Source organism: Corapipo altera, unplaced genomic scaffold (genome assembly GCF_003945725.1).
Source record: "Corapipo altera isolate COAL_440 unplaced genomic scaffold, ASM394572v1 0, whole genome shotgun sequence".
Taxonomy (NCBI): Eukaryota; Metazoa; Chordata; class Aves; order Passeriformes; family Pipridae; genus Corapipo; species Corapipo altera.
This window is the reverse complement of record NW_020884872.1, coordinates 18,444,762-18,465,654: the sequence shown is the minus strand read 5'-3', so window position 1 is coordinate 18,465,654 and position 20,893 is coordinate 18,444,762. Positions and strand designations below refer to the sequence as shown.

The 20,893-nt window shown below is 38.3% G+C and overlaps 1 protein-coding gene across 6 annotated transcripts in view; it reads left to right on the top strand.

The window, feature by feature from the left end:
• Nucleotides 1-20,893, top strand: part of FRMPD4 (FERM and PDZ domain containing 4) — a 299,234-nt gene that overhangs the window by 211,955 nt on the left and 66,386 nt on the right. For 5 of the 6 annotated variants that reach the window (XM_027639238.1, XM_027639254.1, XM_027639273.1 and 2 more), the window contains one exon: nt 19,345-19,505. In XM_027639238.1, the coding sequence (XP_027495039.1) occupies nt 19,345-19,505 (161 nt within the window). Of the gene's footprint in view, nt 1-1,737; nt 1,859-19,344; nt 19,506-20,893 lie in introns of all 6 variants that reach the window. The other variant, XM_027639247.1, reaches the window with a different exon arrangement.

Here is a 20,893-nt window from a genome sequence, read left to right as displayed (position 1 = left end):
AAAGGCAGTGCCTGTCAATGGCAAGCTTTGGCAGGTAAGAGCAACAGTGCTGACAGGAGCAGGTATGCTTTAAGGAGAGATTAATCATCTGAATGGCAGAGGGAGTCAGTGAGTGGGTTTGTTCTCAACCTTGATTTATGTGCCACTGTATCTTGCTTGGCATCTTATTGTTATAAAGGATTATTCCTTTATAATTGCTTAGAAGGCCTTAGAAACTCCTTTGAGATACGCAGGCAACATGTTGACTCTGTATTTAGTCTCACAATTAGTTATAGGATACCTTTAGTAAACAAGCAAAGTAGCAGGACTTTTCTATGGAAGTTAATGTTGTCATTGAGGCAGAAAATGCCTTCTGGTTGCCTGTCAGTTGTATTAAGGAGGAGATCCACAATATGTCTGTCTGGTTTTGATTGTTGTGAGCAAGGTTGTGGCATTTTAGACTTTTTATATGTGAAAGTCATCAGAGCATTTGTAGCACTGCAGGTTGCCAAGCAAAGAGGTGCAGAAACTTCATGGATCCAGAAGCTTCAGAGGGGTGTACAGAATTCTTGATCTACTTTCTATGTATGATTTATCATGATCTGTAGCTGACTTACTGAACAGAGCAGCCAAGCAATACTTTCAAGCTGATATGTTCCTATATTTATGGTTGAATTTAGTCGGATCTAAGATAAGGTAAGATAATCATATACCCAGTATATTATCCAGTGTGCAGTACATTAAAAACAGAGTCAGAAAAGCCCTCCCTGAGAAACAGTGAAAAAATTTGTGCTGGTATTATTTTTGTAATTGTGATGGATCTAGAAATAGAAGTGAGGTAGTGCTTGTTAACAGATATAGTACTTTTTACTGGGTTTACAGATAGTTTGGGGAAAAAAAACAACAAATCAAACAAAACCAAATCCATGCTTTTGGGCAACAAGCTCTGGTTAAAAGCTTACCTGTTTTTCCAGGTACGAAAGTTGCTCTAATAATTTGCTCTAATAATTAGGCAAACTGGTAGTCAAAGTAAATTTTTATCTTTTTTCATTTACTGTCATTCTTACAAAAATACCATTGCTGCCTAAATAAATAGGTTCTGTACAGCCTTGCTGAAAAACAGTATGCCTTCCAGTGTGCCTGAACTTATTATATCATTCTTTATAGAGCATTCTTTAAGATCATAAGGATGTGAGCACTCCCTAGAAGTGCTCCCCAGGCAGTTGCTGTTGGACTTGGGGTCTGGTTTCCTGTGTACTTGCTCAGGGGACAGGCACATGCTGGGGAATGTGCTTCTGGTGTTGCCATTGATGCAGCTGAGCTTTGCTCCTGGAACTGGCAGGACTGGGAACCTGTTTTGCTGGACTGTATTCAGATAGATGAAAAAATAACTTTAGGAGTCAGAAGGTGCTTGTCTTTACAGCGTCTCCTCAGTGGATGTGCTTCCCCACAACTTGAGGACCTTGCTTCCAGTCAGTAAAATCTCAACCCTAACTTGAAAAGACTGAGAGCTTGCTGCTAGAGCCAAGGACATCAAATCCCTGCCATACCAGACTTACTACTCAGGCTTGGAGAAAGAACACCATACACTGTGGGTTCAAACTTGACTCTGAATGCAGTGCGTACTGTACCTAGGCCTTCAAACTGATAAAGGCAGCCCTCAAGGCAGCTGTCTGCCTTGTCATCTCCTGAACAGCTGAAGTTAAACATTGGAATGGTACTCTGAGCTCATCAGCATGAGTTCATTCCCTCCTGCAGGACCATCGTCTTTCTGATTATGGAACTATGAGAAATATGAAAGTTTGTATGGAGCAGGTGATGATGAGAGGAGCATGTTGGATCTCCATTTGCTGTTTATGGCCTTTGAGGATACCATGAAGTAAGTCTTCTTCACATTCTTCTAAGACTAAAAATAATTTGGGATGGAGGTAATTTTCTTTCCAGGGATCAGATCATTTGTCTGTGATTTCACTTTTTTTGGCACAGAAATGTGTACCGCAATGCTTAACATACTTGTACCAAAGCTGAGCTTTCAGAGGCTAGTCCAAAATTAGGAAGGACAAAGTATTGCATCAAACCTTGCTGCCTTCTGATCTAAGCACAGAATGTACTTACACAAGATTATTAGTATGCAAAACCCCCAAATATTGCTTTTTTAAAAGTACAGTTATGTTGAATGTAGGACAGCACTTTACCATATTTAGTAAATACTGCCCATGTTGCTTTGTGCTCGACCCACCAGCATCATTCATAGGATGCAACAATTATACAAGATAAGCTTTATTAATGAATTCAGATTTATATGATGGATCTCCTTGCTTTGTAGACTCATCTGCTTTGAAGTTTCTTCTGATCAATCATTAGCATATCTATACCTACTGAAGAATTCTCTTTTTATCTTTTAGAGGATGTGTCTTTCTGGCTAAAAACACAGCCATTTCATTTCTTTAGTTTCAGTTTTTATAGTACAGTCTGCCATCCAATTTAATATTTATCAGTAGTAATAACTGACTGCCAGGGTATTTTCAACATTAATTCCGGGTGTCTGTGCACTGGATAGTCCTGCATTCAAAATTACTAAGCAGACCATGCAGACAGACACTTTGGCTGTAACTTGTTTGCTCATTTATATACAGAAGAATGGAGATGAATAGCTAATTTTGCTGCAGAGAGTTGTCTGCTCTGAATCCCAAATGCTCCATATTTTATAACTCCAGGAGCCTGGTCAAACCATTGTAGCAGCCTTTCACTGGTAGAAGGGATTAATTGTTCCAAACTTCCTTTTTTTTTTCTCTCCCCACCTCTGCAACTTTCACTAAAAGAGGATCTGAATCATGATTTAGAAAGTAAGTTAAAATACTTCCAGTATGACCGATTTAAATTTCTCCTAAGGATTGCACTGTAAGTGTAGTCTTGACTGAAGATCCATAAAGGAAAGAACATAAAAAGGCAAAGGAAGATACAGTGCTGTAGAGGACCTGGATATGCAGATTTTCCCAACTGGATTGTGCCATATTGTTTCAATCTAAGGGATTGATCCTACCCTAACAGCACATAAAATGCAGCTTTATGCCCAGCTGTTCAATATGGAACCTGCATTGCAGCCTCAATTTTACAAGAGCTGTGCAAAATGGAAATGAAAATCCAGCCTTCTGGTTGCCCTCAGTTGCAACTACGAGGAGATCTAAGAGGAAGAGACAGGTTTTGTTCTTGCAGAAAGCGTTCAGCTCATGCTCATGTTTTATTTCATCTGGCAACATGTACACAGCTTCAGGGTTGGATTAGTGACGGCTTTTCCTCCAAGGATCTAGGCTCTACTGTAGAAGATTTTGCAAGCAGTGTAGTCATTGTAACTGTGAGAAAAGAGGGTGCCAGTGGTCATTCCCTGGGATCTGTACAGATAGGCTGTAACTGGGCTTGTGTGTGCTGGAGTAATTAGTTATTTTAGTCTCGTTACTGTGAATTTACAGTGCCTCACATTTCCCATTTTAGTGGGAAATATCCTTTCAGCGTGGCCAGAAGTACAGAGAATGCAGGTTGATGAAGTACACTGAGGATAGTCATGCAGTGTTTGATGGAGGGGGAGATAATAATGTTGCCAAGACTTTCCAATGTTTATCTATTTTCCACAAAGACCACCTCTGTTTTGCCTGGGCTAAGTTTTACTCAGGTGTTACCCTAAGTCAGGTTGCCTGTGGATTCAGAAAGGAATTAAATGTTGATTGATGTTTGTGCTAAGCTGTAAGAAAGCATCCTGGTAGGAGGAGAACAAGTTGGGGTTTTTTGTCAGTCTCTGGGAGGGGGCTGGAAATAAGTTATGGAAATTACAAAGGCTTCTAGAAAGTTTTCCTTGTAACTTTTCCTGCACTGAGAGTCTGTAATGTCACAGGTATAATGTAGAGTGTTCCCAGTAGTCCAGAAGATTGACTGTGAATTTCGTCTTGGCAGTAGCAACACTTTTCCCACGCTGTACACAATTAAGAGGAATAGAGCGGTTTGCTGATGAGTGGCTCCTCCTCTGATGTCATCTCTACCAACTGTCCTTGCCTTCCCATTCCTCCTTCTGTTGCATGATTTGACTATGAAAAAATTCACCCTGCACTTGGTGTACTCACATTCCTTGGACTTTGTTTTTCCCTCCCATCTTTATTCTTCAAAGATTGTATGTATGGCCTGGGGTTTAGTTGGTGCTTGGGTTTTGGCCCTTGTTTTCTCCCCCCAAGATGATGCTAGTGAGGATGGGATTTTTCTTTCACACCTGGGTACTCTGAATTGTTGCCAGGCATCTAACAATATTTTAAGGAGAAAAACTTAATGTTTATCTAAAAAGTTGTTTAATTTTTCTATCCTTCTATCTTAGGAAAAAATTTCATTGAAGAACTGTAACAGATTTATTGCAGAACATTTTCTATTTTTTCTGCAGTTGCAATGCTTTTTTTTTTTTTTTAGAAAGCTTTTTGTATTTGAATCAGGTCATAATCTGGAGGTAGAAATACAGGTCCTACAACTGGCAGTAGAATAACCTACATAACTCTACAGAATGTGGGTGCAGAGTTTAAATGAGACTTCTTCTAAAATGCATTATTTTGTTCCTACTATTTCACTTATAGCAAAACTATAATGGTCAGATATAATGTCCCCTGAATTGCTGGTGCTTGAGTGGATCTTATTCTTTCCACAATAGAGAGTAGATGATAAACCATGTTCTACAAGGAATCTGATTGAAAATGTTAGAACTTTTCCAACATCGGTTTCTTATGTTTATGAACCTAAGCAGTAAAGTGGTAGAGTTTAGTAGAACAGTGAGTAGGTTACTTATCCACCGCTAAAGAAGACTTGTTGTTTTCTCTTGCCAGATGTTTTAATTAATTGTAGAAAATAGTAGAGTGAGCCATGCTTTTTTTTTGTTGCAGTTGTTTTAAACCAATTATGAGAATGTATGACTCATGTTTCAAAACAGAATTTAGAGAGTAATTTAATTTCCAGATATATTTTTTCTCTCCTACCCCCAAATGTGAATTATGTAGTTTTTAAAGTTAAACTACTTAGCGGAAATAAATAAAACTTCTCAAATTAATCTTTCTGAGTTCTTGATTTCTGGAATAACAATTTGAGTTGCATATTTTGTTAAATAAAAATGCCATATGATTAAATGATGAAAGTGTGTTCCATTTATAGACTCTATGTGATCTGAAAATATAAAGGTTGGTTGGTTGAGTAACTAGTGATGTAAAGGACTGTTTTGCTTTTGAGGAATTTGTGCTTCCTGTGTAGACTGACCTCTTATCCTGCTAAAAATTGATCTACTAAATTTCCAGAAAGTGATTTCCTACCTTCACTTTGTAGGCTGTGACATAACCAAGAAGTGCATAATTCCTGGATATGTCAGCAAAGATATTATATATAGAATAGAATCATAGAATCATTAAGATTGAAAAAGACCTCTAAGATTATGAAGTCCAACCATTAACCCAGCACTGCCAAGTCCACCACTAAATCATGTCCTCAAGTGCCACATTTACATGTCTTTTAAATACCTCCAGGGTTAGTTCCCTGTGCAGCCTGTTCCAATGCTTGACAACCCTTTTGGTTAAGAAATTTTTCCAGTATTCAATCTAAACCTCCCTTGGCCCAACTTGGGAGAAGAGACCAGTCCCCACCTCGCTACAACCTCCTTTCAGGTAGTTGTAGAGAGAGAGTGACAACAATGTGGTCTCCTTTGAGTCTTTCCCAGACTAAACACCCCCAGCTCCCTCAGCTGCTCCTCCTAAAGCTTGTGCTCTAGACCCTTGACCTTCTCTGGTCACAATCCAGCACCTCACCATCTTGTGTGTGTGTACATGTACATTGCCAGGTTTGTGATGTTTAACATCCTGAAGCTGAAGGAGGTGGTGACCGCTGTGTGATTTGGGAGGAAAGTGTTGGCCAGCGGGAGCTGCTGAGGAGATGGTGGAACAGGGGGGCAGGAGGCTTGGTGAGTCCACACACATCCCCAGAGTTAGGGCAGAGGGTGGCATGAAGGCATTATGACCTCAGGCTGGTGGCTGTGCTCTGAAAATAGGGGATTTCCTGGAGCTGGAGTTGCTGGTCATGCAGATGCTTTAATGTAAGGGTCCTTCAGAGACCGCAGGCTTAGAGCAGCTTTTCTGGCAGAGCATGATTTAAACAGCTGCTACTGAAGGCCTGACTCCTGTTTCAACCAAAGTGCATTAGGTTGCTGTGACATCAGTTTATATGCTGTGTAAATGACAACACAGCCCCTGATTCCAATGTAACAGTAGGCTCAGACCAAAGTCAGACAGTTTGGCTTGGCTTTTCATTCCTTGGTAGAAATGCTCTTTACATTAATTTTTATAGCAGACTTTTAAAACCAAAGTTCAATATGCTTCGTGTGGGCACTAAAATGAAGCCACAATATATTTTCTAAAGAGTCAAGGCTTTAACTGATACAATTAGGCAGATGTTTCCCTCGTTGTTGTTTTTTTTTCCTTCCCATGTGCTATGTCATGCAGTTTAAATTCTACCTTGTGTTTTAAAGGCCACTATGGTTCGGTAATGCTTTGTGAAAATTAAAGTGCTTTGAACCAAGAAGTGTTACCTAACCAGAAAGACATCATTTTATAGAATACTCTATGTAGTGGTAGTAATTTACATACTAAATTGAGGACTTTGCCACTGGAATGTTTCCTACAAAATTGATTTATCCTCATGGTAGATTCTGCAGCTTAGTGGGAGAATAGTATTGGCCTAAATTGAGCTACTGCTATATAAACAGATCATGTCACGAATGATGTACAAATAAGTGTGTAGTTCAGCACTTATTTTGGTTTTGTGGTGGTTTTATTAAAAAACAAACAAAACAACCAAAACAAAACCACAAAAAAACCCCTTGCTTTTGAATGGCTACCAAATAGCACTCCTTCTCTATAGCCCTAAACCCTGGAACAGCCTGAGCCTAGGCTGACCAACATAAGATAAAGCAATTTACATTTACTGCTAATGATGTAAATCCATCCTTATGAGTTTCAGAAGATAAGTAAGAAATGAAAAATGACTATATTTCAGAACAGTACTTATGCATTATTTTTAAGTTTGGCCTGTTCTGTCAATCTGACCTGTATATGTACAGAAAGAGAGATGACAGTTTGCAGGCTGAAAGTGTGTATAGTATCAGTGCAGATTTTGTTTTAATTGCACTTGAGTTTTTGAATGTCTGAATCTTTGAAGTCTTTGTTTCAGCACTGTATTTAACATCAAAATTGCGCCAGTGTTGTTTTTTAAAAAAAACCCAAAACATATTCCAAAATAATTTTTGTATTTTTTCAGTTCTGAAAATTTGAAGGCCTTTAATTATGTTTTTCATGAGAAGGGGCTTTGCAGTTCGTCAGCTTTTAGATTTCAGAAGAGAGTGATATGTCTTTGGCTTAACCAAAAGGCAGAATTGTTCTGAACTCTAAAGTGAGCGTTGTCATAGTAGGAATTAATGAGAAACTCTAGGTCTGATAGAAGTTAATGATAAATTCTCCCTGATATGCAGGAGAGGCAGTGTTTCTAGACCACTGGAGCTGTTGCAGGTGTCAGTAACATGGGCTGTGGTCATGGTCTGTATATGCTCCAGTCAGAGTTGATGCGGCTGATTGTGACAAAAGCTTTCTCTTTTTTTGGTGTCCTCAGTGGAGATTAAAGGGAAAAGTGAGTTCTTAATTGCAGAATTGCATGTTATTTTCATGAATGTTTCAAAGATGTTGATCAAATTTCAAAGGTGGAGCTTATAAAACTCAACCATCTATCAGCAGAAATACTTTTTAGAACGTTCTGACGTTAATCATATTTATGTTACTTACCTGTCTTCTATTATTTGTTGAGATTATTACATGTATAAAGACTGCATTTTTCATGATTGTAACAGTTCTAAAGTAATGTTAATTAAACTTGAATTTTATGTGTTCTTTTTAAAATGCAAAAATGCTGTATCTCTTTATTTCTGCCTCATCAAAATTAAGATACCTGTTTAGAAACCTTGCAAATCTCAAGTCTGTACTGTTACAATAGGAAAATGGGAAGATGTGCTGCATATATTGCAAAAGAAATTTCCTTCCTTAACTCAGTAATTTGTTATATTTTTCTCAAAAAGGTAAATTTCTCTTAAAAATTAAAAAAAAATTGCAATAGGGGAAGAATAGTAGAAGAGTAAAATGCAGTATTAAAAGAGAAAATATGTCTAAATACATTTCTTCTCTGCTTTTATCATTTTGCTCTGCTGATGAAACATTGGTCTGTGACTGTCGCTCCGTAGACGAGTTACACAGCTCACTGCCTATTCATTTCCTGTTTCATTTTGTAAGTTATAAAGTTTGTAAGTTGTTTTCTCTGTGGAAAAAGAGTACAGTCCTAGAGTCTTAAACTTCACAGGAACTTCATGTAAAATTATGATTCCTGTAAGAAACTGCTAAAATGAACAAAAAGGTTGACAATGTTGACAGATTACATACATAATAAATAGTATGGACTTGCTGGACTAAATCCAGAGGAGGACCACAAAGATGATCCGAGAGCTGGAGCACCTCTCCTATGAGGACAGGCTGAGGAGTCCTTGAGAAGAGGAGGCTCCAGGGAGACAGTAGAGCAGCCTTACAGTACCTATGGGAGGCTACAAGAGAGCTGGAGAGGGACTTTTTGTAAGGGCATATACTGACAGGACACAGGGTAATGGCTTTAAACTGAGGAAGGGTAGGTTTAGGTTAGATATTAGAAAGATATTCTTTATGGAAAGGGTGGTGAGGCACTGGAACAGGTTGTCCAGAGAAGTTGTGGATGCCCCATCCTTGGAAGTGTTCAAGATCAGGTTGGATGGGGCTTTGAGCAACCTCCAATGGCAGGGAGGATTAGAACTAGGTCCTCTTTGAGGTTAGTCCCAACCCAAACCATTCTGGGATTTATATGAAAATGTATCAATAATCTTATAAATATTTGGTATATTAGTAATATTACTAATGTTGGGTTAAGAATTGGCTGATTATTAACTTGCTGAATAAATTTCTGTGCTTTACATGTAGGATTTTGTGGTCAGTGTATGTTGTTCTGTTCTACTGACTCAGCCACTGGCTGGGACAAAACATTCCAGCTTCACCTGAATATACATACTTTTATTTTTTGAGACTCTAACATAGCATTTTCTTTCACTTTCTTAGGCTTTGAAATTAGATTGTTTCACTAAAACCCATGACCTTCATTCCACAGTGTCTGAACTCCCATTCTAGCACGTTTAGTTTGCTTGCCTTAGTAAGAGCTTCCACTATCAGTTTACAGTGAATTGGGACTTCTAGAGATGAACAGGGAGATTTGATGTGCTGATCAGCCTGGCTGCAACTTTCATCATAATTTATTTTTTTATATCAAGGTTACTGTAAATCACACTTGTGTTTCACCTTTTTATTTATCTGTAAATAGGGGGTTTCTAAATTAATAGGCTTCTCTAGAGCAGCTGTCAATCCAGTTTAATCCCAACGCATTCTGAAATGTTGAATATTGCTGAATGCAAGGAAGTAATGATTCTTGTACATCATTACCATGCATACTGTCTTTAATAATATTTATATAGATACTGTCAAACATAATGGATTGGTAGTTGGGCATTTTTTTATACGTAGGTAAATAGAAATTACCCACAGGCTTTAGTGAAAGCTTCTTGGATATAATGAAGCTGCAATATGATCTGCAGCGTCCCTATTTATAAGGTATATAAAATATCCTGTGGTTACTAGAAGTGCTCTCACTTAGAAAGGTTAGAAACTTACTCTGGAATGAAAAAGTAAGCTCAGAAAAATTATTCAGCCATGTTGTGCTGAAGTATACAGAATAATCTATCAGGAAAAAACCAAAGATCGAACACACCTGATTTTTTCTCCTGTCAATATCCTGTGCTTTATTCTTGCATGACAGCTCTATCTGGCAGGCTAACCTCCCATCAGTGCAATCTGTCATTCTGTTACTTCAAGTAGGTTTTCTTTCTTGTTTTGCATTTGCTCAGGAGTCATGATGATGTGCTCCCAAATCAGCAGTCAAGAAGAGCAATCCTCTCTATTTGTATTTGTTAAAAGAAAGGGGAAAGAAAGAGAAGGCTTCTCTGCTTCCTCTCTGTCTTGAAGGCCTTCTCCAGAGCTGTTACAGAATTAAAGGATTTGCTTTGAAGACTGACTGTGAAGACTTAGTTACAAAACATGAAGGCTTGATTTTGGGACTTCTAGGAGTTATTATGGAAATCTTTTAAGTTCAGCCATACACCTTGGTTGCTTGCAGATCCCCTCCACTTTCCATAATTCACTTCTGTCTAATAGCTGGAAAATGGAAAGCATTCATTGCATCAGTGAAAAAGTTGCACATCTTTATAAAAGCACCTTTCTAACCTTTCTTTTGCTCGAATTTGCAGTGAAGAGAACTCATACCCATCATGGGACACTGGAGACAGCTTATTGTACTGATGTACAGACTGCTTCCCTGTGTAACCCTGAACTTGGGCAAACTCACGTTTCTAACTGGGTTGCTGTGTTGCCCTTTGCTCAAGTCAGCTCTCCAGCCTTCTTCTGAGTGCAGAGAGCTGTACCAACAAGAATGATATAGTAGTTTATGTCCCTAAGTCTTTAAATACTTGATTGTGGACAAACCAAGCAGCTGCAGTATTGAGTACCCACTGTGTACCTACTTACCCATATGTTGCTATTTCACCTGATTTGCTGCTTCCAGCTGATGTTCGGTTTCCACCCGAGAAAAGCTGCACTTTGCCGAAGAGTCAATAGGTGAAATACTGGACTGATGTGGTACCAGAAGGGCTGGTTTTGGTTCAGGAGCCCTCCAGTGTAAACTGTGAAAAGGAAGGAAATGAGCTGATGATTCAAAGTGCTTTCTGTGACCTGCTCACCCATTCAATTGCTGAAGGAGTGAGGAAGATTAAGTTCAAAAGGAGAAACACGGAAACACTTCTGTTTTAACTGCTTATCTCCATATGCTCATAACAGTACTGAGTTCCCAGGACCTAGGCAGGTACAGAGCTGCTGAAGTAGGGGCTTTCATATTTCAGCTCTTTGCTCATGCCAAACTCAGCTGCACCAGGGGGTTACAGTGGTACAGAATTAAATCTAGATTCTGTCTTCTTACCACATTATCAGGTTACCCACACTTAGTGTTTACAGAGAGTGACATATGCATGTTGGAGGAAGCCTCTAGCATTGCACCAGACCAGATATTTTTTTAGTTAGTAGCTTTCCTAATCTAATCAGCACCTTAAAAGTTATTTCCATGCTGTTTCTCCTCTCTCATTCTTTGTATAACATTTCAGTTGGACAAATTGTACATGTTGAGTTGGAGATGGCGGCTCCTTTTCCTTGCTGAATGAGAGATACTGGCGGCCCTCTACAGAGGTCTGTGCTGTTGGTTGGAGAGCTGGGCCAGGCAGGAGCCGACAGATTGCTATTGATGGAGTTAGCATGCAACCTCTCTAAAGCAGGATGAATAGGAATTGTTCACTCTGTTTTCCAGAGGAGACTTTCAGCCCAAATGGATTTATTGTGTATTTGCAGTTCAGTAAATCTTTTTTTTCCCCCCTTTCCTATGTCTGTAGTTGTGACAGGGTTTATTGATGCATGTGCAGAAGATAATGAAAAGCTACATTTCAGCTCATCTTTATGGGCCTCAAAGTAGTTTGCTATCCTAAATGGAGTTGCTCAGATCGCATTAAGAAAAATGCTTTTTGTGGGGAAAAAAATGAAATGTGCTTCAGTTCCTAAGCCAGTAAGAAATTCCTGCCCTAGAGGAAAGCCGGTAATTCTAATTTCTAACAAAAACATCTTGCACGATTTCTTTCTTGAAGGACCTGGGCCAGGCTGGTGGCCAAACGCCCTGCCTCCCTGTGCTGTACCACCAGCCCATGCTGCATATGCAAGACCTGACTTGTGGAAAGGCTCCTTTAAGGAAGGAAATGTTAGTGGTTTCATGGGGTCCTAAATCTCTATTCCAGGAAAAAGCAAGGCCTAATTGGTGGTGAAACCAGCTAATGTTAGCCCTTGGCCATTTCTACTGTCTTGCTCCCTCCCACAGTTGGATTACTCTGCTTTTGTACAGCTCCAGCACAAGACTTCCCCTGGAATTGCTTGTGGGAAGTAGTTCACCTTTCATCCAAGCAGTCTAATACATATTAATAATTTGTGAGTTTCCTTTGGCTATGAAAACCTGCTCAGGACTGGGCCCCTGAATCTCTTTCCACTTAAAGTCTTTGAAATCAAGAGTATTTCTGATGAAGCCGGTGTCACCCAGGTGGTAAAAGATTGCTGGGACAGAAACTGAATGCAAAAGTGCCGTTCAGCACAGTGTGTGGAAGCATAATTGCACATTAAGGGGGTGGATTATCAGTGTGCATTATATGCTGCATGTGCATGGCTGCAATTTAGACATACTCACCATTGGCACACCTGTGTTGTCTGTGCATTTCAGGCAGTGAGTCAGGCAGAGGCTGGCATCACACTCTGCTTACAGGGGAGGAAGTTGCAACATTCAGGTGGCCAGTGTTGCTGGACTTCCTATTTTCTTCCTTTGGGAGAGGTTCCCCTTTGAGATTTTTTTTCTAACATATTTACTTGTTGAAAACTGTATTTATTTTCCTTTTTGCCCAATTTTTGGTTGTGTAACTCATCTTAAAATATTCATAGCTCATCTCTGCAGGCTCCCTTCCTTTCTTTCCTTCCCATTGTTTCTCTGTCTCTTTCTACCCCAATTTTCACTGAGGTGTTTCTATGCAATTTCTGCTGTTTGGCTGGTGCCTGTGAAGTCCCATCCCAATAGATGGTAGGAAATCCAATGTGCATCATGAACAGAGCTCTTGAAATGTTTGTGGCTATCCTGAGAGAAGAAAAATAAAAGAGAACCTGTCTGGCAATCTGTAGATACAAAACTCAAAGCAAACAACTGCTAGTCTGCAGTTGGGGCTTGTGGCTTATTTCCACGTCTTTGTGGAATTCAAGTAGAGAATTCTTTTCTTCCTGCTTATAACAATCATATATAGTATAGGCAGAATGCAGAACACATGTAATTATTACACATGTAATAATTACATAAAATTATTACACATGTAATAATTTGAGTGCTAATTGTCATAGTGAATTATATTTTCAGTGTATTTTTCCCGGTGCCTGCCTGAAGCTGAACATAAATCTTTTTAATCCTTTAAATTTGTAGTCATGTCAGTTTTATTCACTGCAACTTTGCTTCACTTTGCCTTACTTTAGGTTGCAGATCATGCCTAACAGTGGAAGAGTGGATTTTGAAATTTTTTTACGTGTCAGATTTCCCTGTATCCAATTTTATCAAAAAAACTGTCACCAACTTCTTCTGAAACCAGAAAACCTTTTTCTTTCTAATTACATTTTTACCATATGTTCATCCAGATGGCATATGCCAAACATTCCTAGGGTGTTATAAAATGACCTGACTTTAGAGGATTTAACTTGAAGAAGCTTATAAAAAAAATAAAATTGACACTGGGGCAGAAAAGTAGTCCTAGAAAGAAAGAAAGAAAAAAAATCTGATAAATCTTTCCAGTTATATTTTGTGCCTGTGATACTGAATTCTCAGTATACACACCTGCATGAAAACAGTGGAAATATAGGGAAAGTTGACTCCTTTTTGAATTGCTGAAAATAAAATTTTTGTCTGTTGAATATGTCTAAAAAAATTCTGGAGCTATGAGCAACATTCTGGTTTCCTGCAAAATGGAGCAAAAAAGATTTTGTTGAGCCACCAGATTCTCTGTAGGAGCAGTAGTTTTACTTAGTAATGTAATAACTACTTGGGCATTTTTTTCTTGAAATATCATTTTCAAGTAGAAGGCAGACAAAGTTGATGCATGATTTTGACACTTGTGTCCTAGTTCTTAATAATTCTTGAGGGATTTATTGGAGAAAATAAATTAACTTGGGGTATACTGAGAGATGCCAGGAAGGAAGGAAGGAAGGAAGGAAATTATTTTTCATATTTAACTACTAGTTAAGGTAAATAAATGAAGATGTTTTTCGTTTTCTAGAAGGTTTGCATATTTAATCTCACCTATGACAGTTCCCTTTGAACTGTCATTGTTGTTTTGGCAGTCTTTCAAGATTATTAGACAGAAAAATGTAAAACAGCCTCATGTTATTATCAGTCTCCATAATACTGTCTCAAGTCTCAAGCCATTTTACCTAGTGTTAATTCCTGAAGAAGAGACATTGAATGAGAATCAAATTTGCTTTCTAGTGCTTGCAGCAATAGCTTTTGGAACTCCTAGGAAATTTTCAGTGCATGACCCAAGACTCTGAATAGAATATGAACCAGATGTAGTTTCGGAGCAGGATGGGCAGAGGCTCATGGTCTCAGGGATTCAGATGGACAGTTGTCAATGGAGGTTGAAAATCACAACTGCAAAACAGAGCAGATCCTCCACCTCCTCCAAATTAATCTTAATCAGACAGGATTTTAACAGTGCTCAATATGAACTGGCTTTGCTATTTCTGAATTAAAGCTTTGATAAGAAAAGTCCTTATCTCCATCCACCTCACCTACATGCACTCATCGGCCCATGAGTGGTTTGACATTTCCACATACTCCTCTCCATCATTGACCAGTATTACACCTGCTATGTCTCAAGTAAAAACAGAGTCTATTTTGTAGGTAAATCAACCTGTATAGCAGAGATATTGTAGCTGTTTAAAAGCTAAGGATTAAACCCCTCAAAATTGCGAATTGGTGTTTACCCGTGAAGTAATTGAAACAAATTGTAATAAGAGAATATGAAATGAAACACCAAAAAGCAGCCTGTCTCCACCCTGTCAAAATGGCAACAGCCATTTGATTACTGTTGTTTTAGAGTTTGTGGCTGTGCAGCTGTATTCAACTCAGCTTGAGGCATCACTTTTTCTGCTCTTTTTTTGGATATCTTTGCAGAATGGAGTTAAAGTTGTTCCGGTGTCTTTGTTATATATTTCCAAAATACTGCTCGTCATAACCAGGGTTGCTGCGTTCATGATGTAGCTTTCAGTTTCTTAGAAGAGTTAGAGCCCTAAGAATTTTCCTGTGGAAACGCAAACTCCTGCCTACTCAGCACAAGCTTTCTTAGCTGCCGTAGACAAAACTCTCAGAATTAGCCCACCAATCCCTCAGTGTCAGGGAATGACATGTCAAAATCCAAAAGCTGAAAAAGCATTGTACTCAGATACTTTGCATTTAATCGCTAGTATTCGTTATTAAATCAAGCTCTTCACTGTAGTCTTTGTTTAGATATTCCTTGCATTATTCAACCTGTAATTTGAATGAGGAAAATGCTAGGAAGTTTTCCATGGAAAATATTACCAAGTTAATAATTCTGAAGCTAATAATGTGAAGATTCAAAGTACCAGCCTTAAACCACACCTCTCACTTAAGCTAAGCATGAATTTGGGTATACACATGCTACATTAGGTTCCTCTTAATGTCCTGGGCAGGTGAACTGTGTTTGCAAGTGCTGGTGGTTGTGTTGCAGCTGATAGTGTTCCCCAAGATGTTTTTCTTTCCTTAATTTTCTTCCTCTTTGCTCACTGTAGGCCCCTTTGTGGGTAAGTGTGCACATGAATTTTATGCCACCCTGCAATGTCTCCATTCTTCTCTGTATGTTGGTGCATGCATGCTCAGATGCCTTCTCTCTCATTTCCTCTGTTAACTTCTCTTTTGAGTAAGGCGGTTGCCACAGATAGTTTTTGAGAGTAAGTGCTTGGAATTACACTTCTGTTATGATTTTCCATAGCTGGTAGTTTATGTCTTGGAAGAGTCTGGTGTATAAAATCTCTGTTCCAGAAATTCTCTAAGAATTACTTTCCCTAAAACTGGCAGCTGTCTCCCACTGCTTACAATATGAGTGCATCAGAGAAGATAGCCTTTTGTAAAGCGGGAACTCAGCTCAGCCATTGAAAATGCTAGGAAATAGGTATCTCTCTTTGAAAAGGCAATCTGAGGGCAGCTTGCATTTGTGTATGTGGAAAGAACAGTTCATACTTAAAATCTCTGGGTTTTTCCTTTTCTTCCATTTTTCCTTCAGAAAAGTGAATCTTTAGGTATAGTATAAGAACTGTGGCATCTAAACACATTTTTTTACTGTGTTTGAAGCAAACATGAAGTTGCAGTGTTGCAGTTATTCTTATATTACACAGTATAAATGATGCTCTGTGTAGTTTTCCCTTAAGTGACTGTTTTGAGTTCAAGTTTATTACATTCTGGTTTAGAACTCTAGCATAGTTATTCTGCAGATGCCAATATTTTTCATAGCTGAGATGGAGATCAAATACTTCCAATTAATGCAAAATTCAAATTAGTCTTGAGCTGTGGTACTACAACTGGCATCTCAATAATGAACTAACCACAGGAGGAAGCGAGTTTGTCAATGTACCATCACACAAAGCTTTGAGTATTCATCTAATCTCTTCTGGGATCATATTCATATATCTTGTTGCTCTCTTGAAATACAATTCCAATGTACTGAATGACACAAGAATATCTGATGCAGCAAGCTGTGGGAGCGTGAGCTGCAAAGTCTTTTTAGTTGATGTATTTCAAGGTGGATAACCCTAAAAATCAATAGTGTCTGCTGCACCACTCAGAATCATGATGGACTGTTCCTCGCTGATCCTCTTGCTTAGGCTTTGAATAACTGATGCTGCGCTGCTGCAAATTCTCAGTACCAGCTGATGCAAGGGCTGGAGCAAGGCATCGATAGCAGGGCTGCTCTTTAGAGCAACTCTCTGTGTCTCCTCTTACAGTTTGTTATCTGAGGTGCAGCTGTTGGTGGATGTTTTGGGGGTTGGTTTGGGTTTCTTTCCATCATGATTTAGTTTTTAAACCAGACTACACAGGTGGTTGAAGAGAGAGGATGTACAATGGCAGGAAATTAGTTTTCAAGGCTCAAACAGTATTTTTGAATTGCTTGTAAATATGGCATTTTCTCTTTGGAGACGGAAGACTCTTTCTGTTTGGGCTTGTAGTGCTCCGGCTACAAAAATGGAAACAACTGTTAGGAAGAAATGACTAAATAGAACATCTTAACTTTTTGGGAAATTTAGTAAGGCTGTCATCTAAAAGAGGTAACAAATACAGAGTTTCATGTTCTCTACCAAAACAAAGCTCACAAGTTGAAATAGTGACACCTCAGAAATTGTTTCATTAGAAAGACAAAATGTTTGAATGTCTAGCAGCACAAATCATAAATAGGAATCTTTTTGGGACGAGGTGCCTCGGAGGTCTTAAAGATAGATTCTTAAAGAGTCTGCATAAAATTCTCTGGGTTTTCTAACAGTTTGTTTGAAATCAACAATAGAAAATTATGGAAAAGAAACTGACAAAACCTGGAAGAACAGGAGGAGAATAAAGTACCAGATGTGATGCACCAGCTAGTAAAAAACATACACTTTCTTTGCTGACTTTACTTTATGCAGATAGTAGTAGAGCACAGAGATATTCTCTTGCTTTCCTATTTTTGTAAGAAAGTAGCTTCTTCTGCCTCTGATCATATGCATAAAAAAGCAGCATGTTACTCTTAGGCAGACTGAATCTAGTGATGGGGATAGAGAGTTTCTTTGAAGAAAAGCCCTAGAAAAATCCAGTAACAGAAATAGACTCCCACTGAGAGTTTACTGAGATTTTGCTCTTCTGTATATCAGTAATGAAGCAGACCATGAAGAGAATGGAAACTGATGTCACACCGAAGGTGTATGTACTGGGGAAAGATCAGAGCAGTTTTTGTGTGTCATTGATGCTGAAAATAGATCTCTGAATGATGCTTTTCTCCTTTTGGACTCCTGTTTGGAGTTCTTCAGGGAATTGTATTTGCAAATGAAAAAGGGACAGGAGGTGAGAGCAACAATACTGGTTGCATGGTATGCCCCTTAATTCTCATATTATAACATATTATATATATCAAAGATATGGGAAAATTACTTGACATTCTTATTGTTAATTAATTATGAGGATGCCAACTTTCAAACTGATGATACCATGTACTGCTATAGGGATATCTGCCTCTCTGATGTGCATTTTGGTGTGCTTAGAGTGGGCACCTGGTTGTTGCCTTTCTCAGAGCCTGTAGCCTCTCTGCAGGCGGGGTTGGGACTTGGCTCCATTTGTCTACTGCATTTATCCGCCAGGAGCTAGAGTGAGTTCAGCACTTGCAGACTTACAGTCTGTTGAAGATAAAAAAGGACTTAACTTTTGGCTAGGCAACTTCAAACAAATGCTATCTGAGCTCTGTCAGTACTGCAATAACTTGATCCATGAGCTGTTATCTGTCTTCATGCTGTGCTGACCAGGTATTGCTTGTTGCCTGCAGTGGTGACTATGTTTCCTGAATCATGAGTTCAGTTGATGGCCTTTGGAAGGGTATAACACTGGAGCATTCTGTTTGTCTGTCTAATTGGCACTGGGAATTGGTCATTGTGATTCAGTGGGAAGCTCCAGGCATTGGGTGGAAAATGCAAAGTATGTTTTGGTTCTGACTACATACAGCATCAGCCATATTTTAGTGCTTATTAATGTTAATTTTAAATCTCTATGCTTTTAAACCATTACCTCTTTCATGGATATATGATGTTGGATAATTTTCATCCTTTCTATTTTCTGCTTGAAAAATCAAGATCTTTCCCTCCATCCATGAGGACTTTTTCTTCTAGGTACAGTAAATAAACTTTGTCACAATGCTGTAGATGAAAGTATTTTAGTAATTCCAGATAAATATGTTTTCTTAATATCTTTTTTTTTTTGTGTCTGGAATAGTTTGAAGTGACTTCAGAAACTTTACACAAGTAGTAAATACAGAGCTGCTACCTGTGCCTTAGGTAGTCTGAGAGGACTCACCAAAGAAACCTGCTTAACATTTTAGAAAACCAGATTTAAATGTGTTCTCTCTTTATAAAACAGCTGGTGGACTCTAATTGTTGTCTTTTACTTTATGAATAGGTCACTACCATTATTTTTCTCTTCCAAAAAATGAAGGATGAAAAATTCAAGCACAGATGACAAAGGCTTTATTGTCGAGTTATTTTTCTTTCATATATGGGGTATGATTAAATGTGTGCTGTCAAAAAGAGGCCTCTTTATAGCCTGATACTATTGATTAGTATTTGAAACCTGCCAGCAGCATTATTACTTTACGCATAAGAAAATATAATAGAAAATTATTAAGCTGATATTCTAGTTCCTCTAGTGAGAACGTTTCAGATATTCATCTCATATCGTTGCACAAATTGCTTGGCTCAAGTAGATACCACAAAATCATGTTTTAATGATTTTTTTTTCCTTTTTCCATCTTTTTTTTTTCCACAGTCACATGACACAATCAGCCACATTTGAAGACCCTCGAATAGAGAGCTGCCAAATAACCCCTCCAGCCCCTCGGAAAGTGGAAATGAGGAGGGATCCTGTGCTAGGATTTGGGTTTGTGGCTGGTAGTGAAAAGCCAGTTGTTGTACGCTCAGTAACACCAGGTATGTTTTCCCCACCTGACCCTGGAAGAAAACTCAGTCTACTGAGATGAAATGCAGTTACAAATTTGAGTACTGTTGAAATATTCAGACAGACAAAGTAATCGCAAATACTAGGTAGGATTTTAAGCCTTGTATTATCCACTGGTTTCCTTCCTCACACTCATTATTGAACATTATGTAAATGTGTTAACAAAAAGCCAGTTTGGAATTAATGCTCTGAGCCATCACTATTGTTTGCCTGAAAAAAGTTAACTCATTTCATTCAAGGAAAGGTCTTCTCACTCTTATCTTTATATTGGCTTGCTATCACCTTCATTGACATTGAATCAGTATTTTCAAGAGGTATGTTGAGTAGTGAGATTAAAACTTAAATATTTTTCATTCTTTTCATTATCAGCTTACCAAGAAGAACTAGGTTTCTAAAAACAATATTTTTTTTTTGAAAGAGGATGTTATTGCTGGCTCTTTTTGGTTTTTTGTTGGTTGGTTGTTTTTATTTGGTTGTTGGTTTTGGGGATGTTTGTTTTGGGTTTGGTTTGGTTTGGGTTTTGTTGTTTTTTTTTTTTTATTTGTTTAGTTTGGTTTGGTTTTGGTTTTTTGCTTGGTTTTGGAGGTTTTTGTTGTGTTTTGCGTCTTTTTTTGTTTGTTTTTGTTTTTTGTTTGGTTGGTTTGGTTTTGGGGTTTTTTGTTGTTTTGGGGGGTTTTTTTTGTTGTTGTTGTTGGGGGTTTTTTTAGTGAATATATCTGTATAGCTATGTGGTTAAAAGCCAGGTCAAAATAAATCAAAAAAGTTACGAGGGATCAGGCCTGGGACTGATCAGTCTTCTGAATAGCAGTCTCCCCAAAAACTCTCAATGCTTAAAAGTTCAGTTGTTATATAAAAATACTATGAAGCCAAGGGCAGGGATTTGACTTTGCTCTTGTTCAATATATTCTCCAGAACCCCCATAGAGAGCAGAGGAGAGGCAAAATTGATCTGTCAAGTTCTGATGTCATTTACCCCCGTGTGTGCATTGATTTCATTTATATTGCTTTCACATGAAGTGAGCAGTGTAACTAATATTTGAACTAGATCCATACAGTTTATTTCTCTCAACTTGGCATTATTAATGTAGTTTTATGTTAAAGTTGGAGGATGTGTTTATTATATTCTGTTTCAAGTGAATAGGAGGAAATACGAGCCCAGGACAACATTCTCCTATATGGATTTGTGTTCATTTATGCTGGATATAGAAGTGGAGTAAAGTTTTCAAAGCAAAGGAAAGGAACAGCATTAGCTCAATTGGTTTTGTATGGAAATGTTTTCTTTTAAGACTTTATCTTCCTATTTGTAATATTATTCTGGGGTTTATTTATCATCATTGCAGAGTTTAATTGCAGAGACAGAG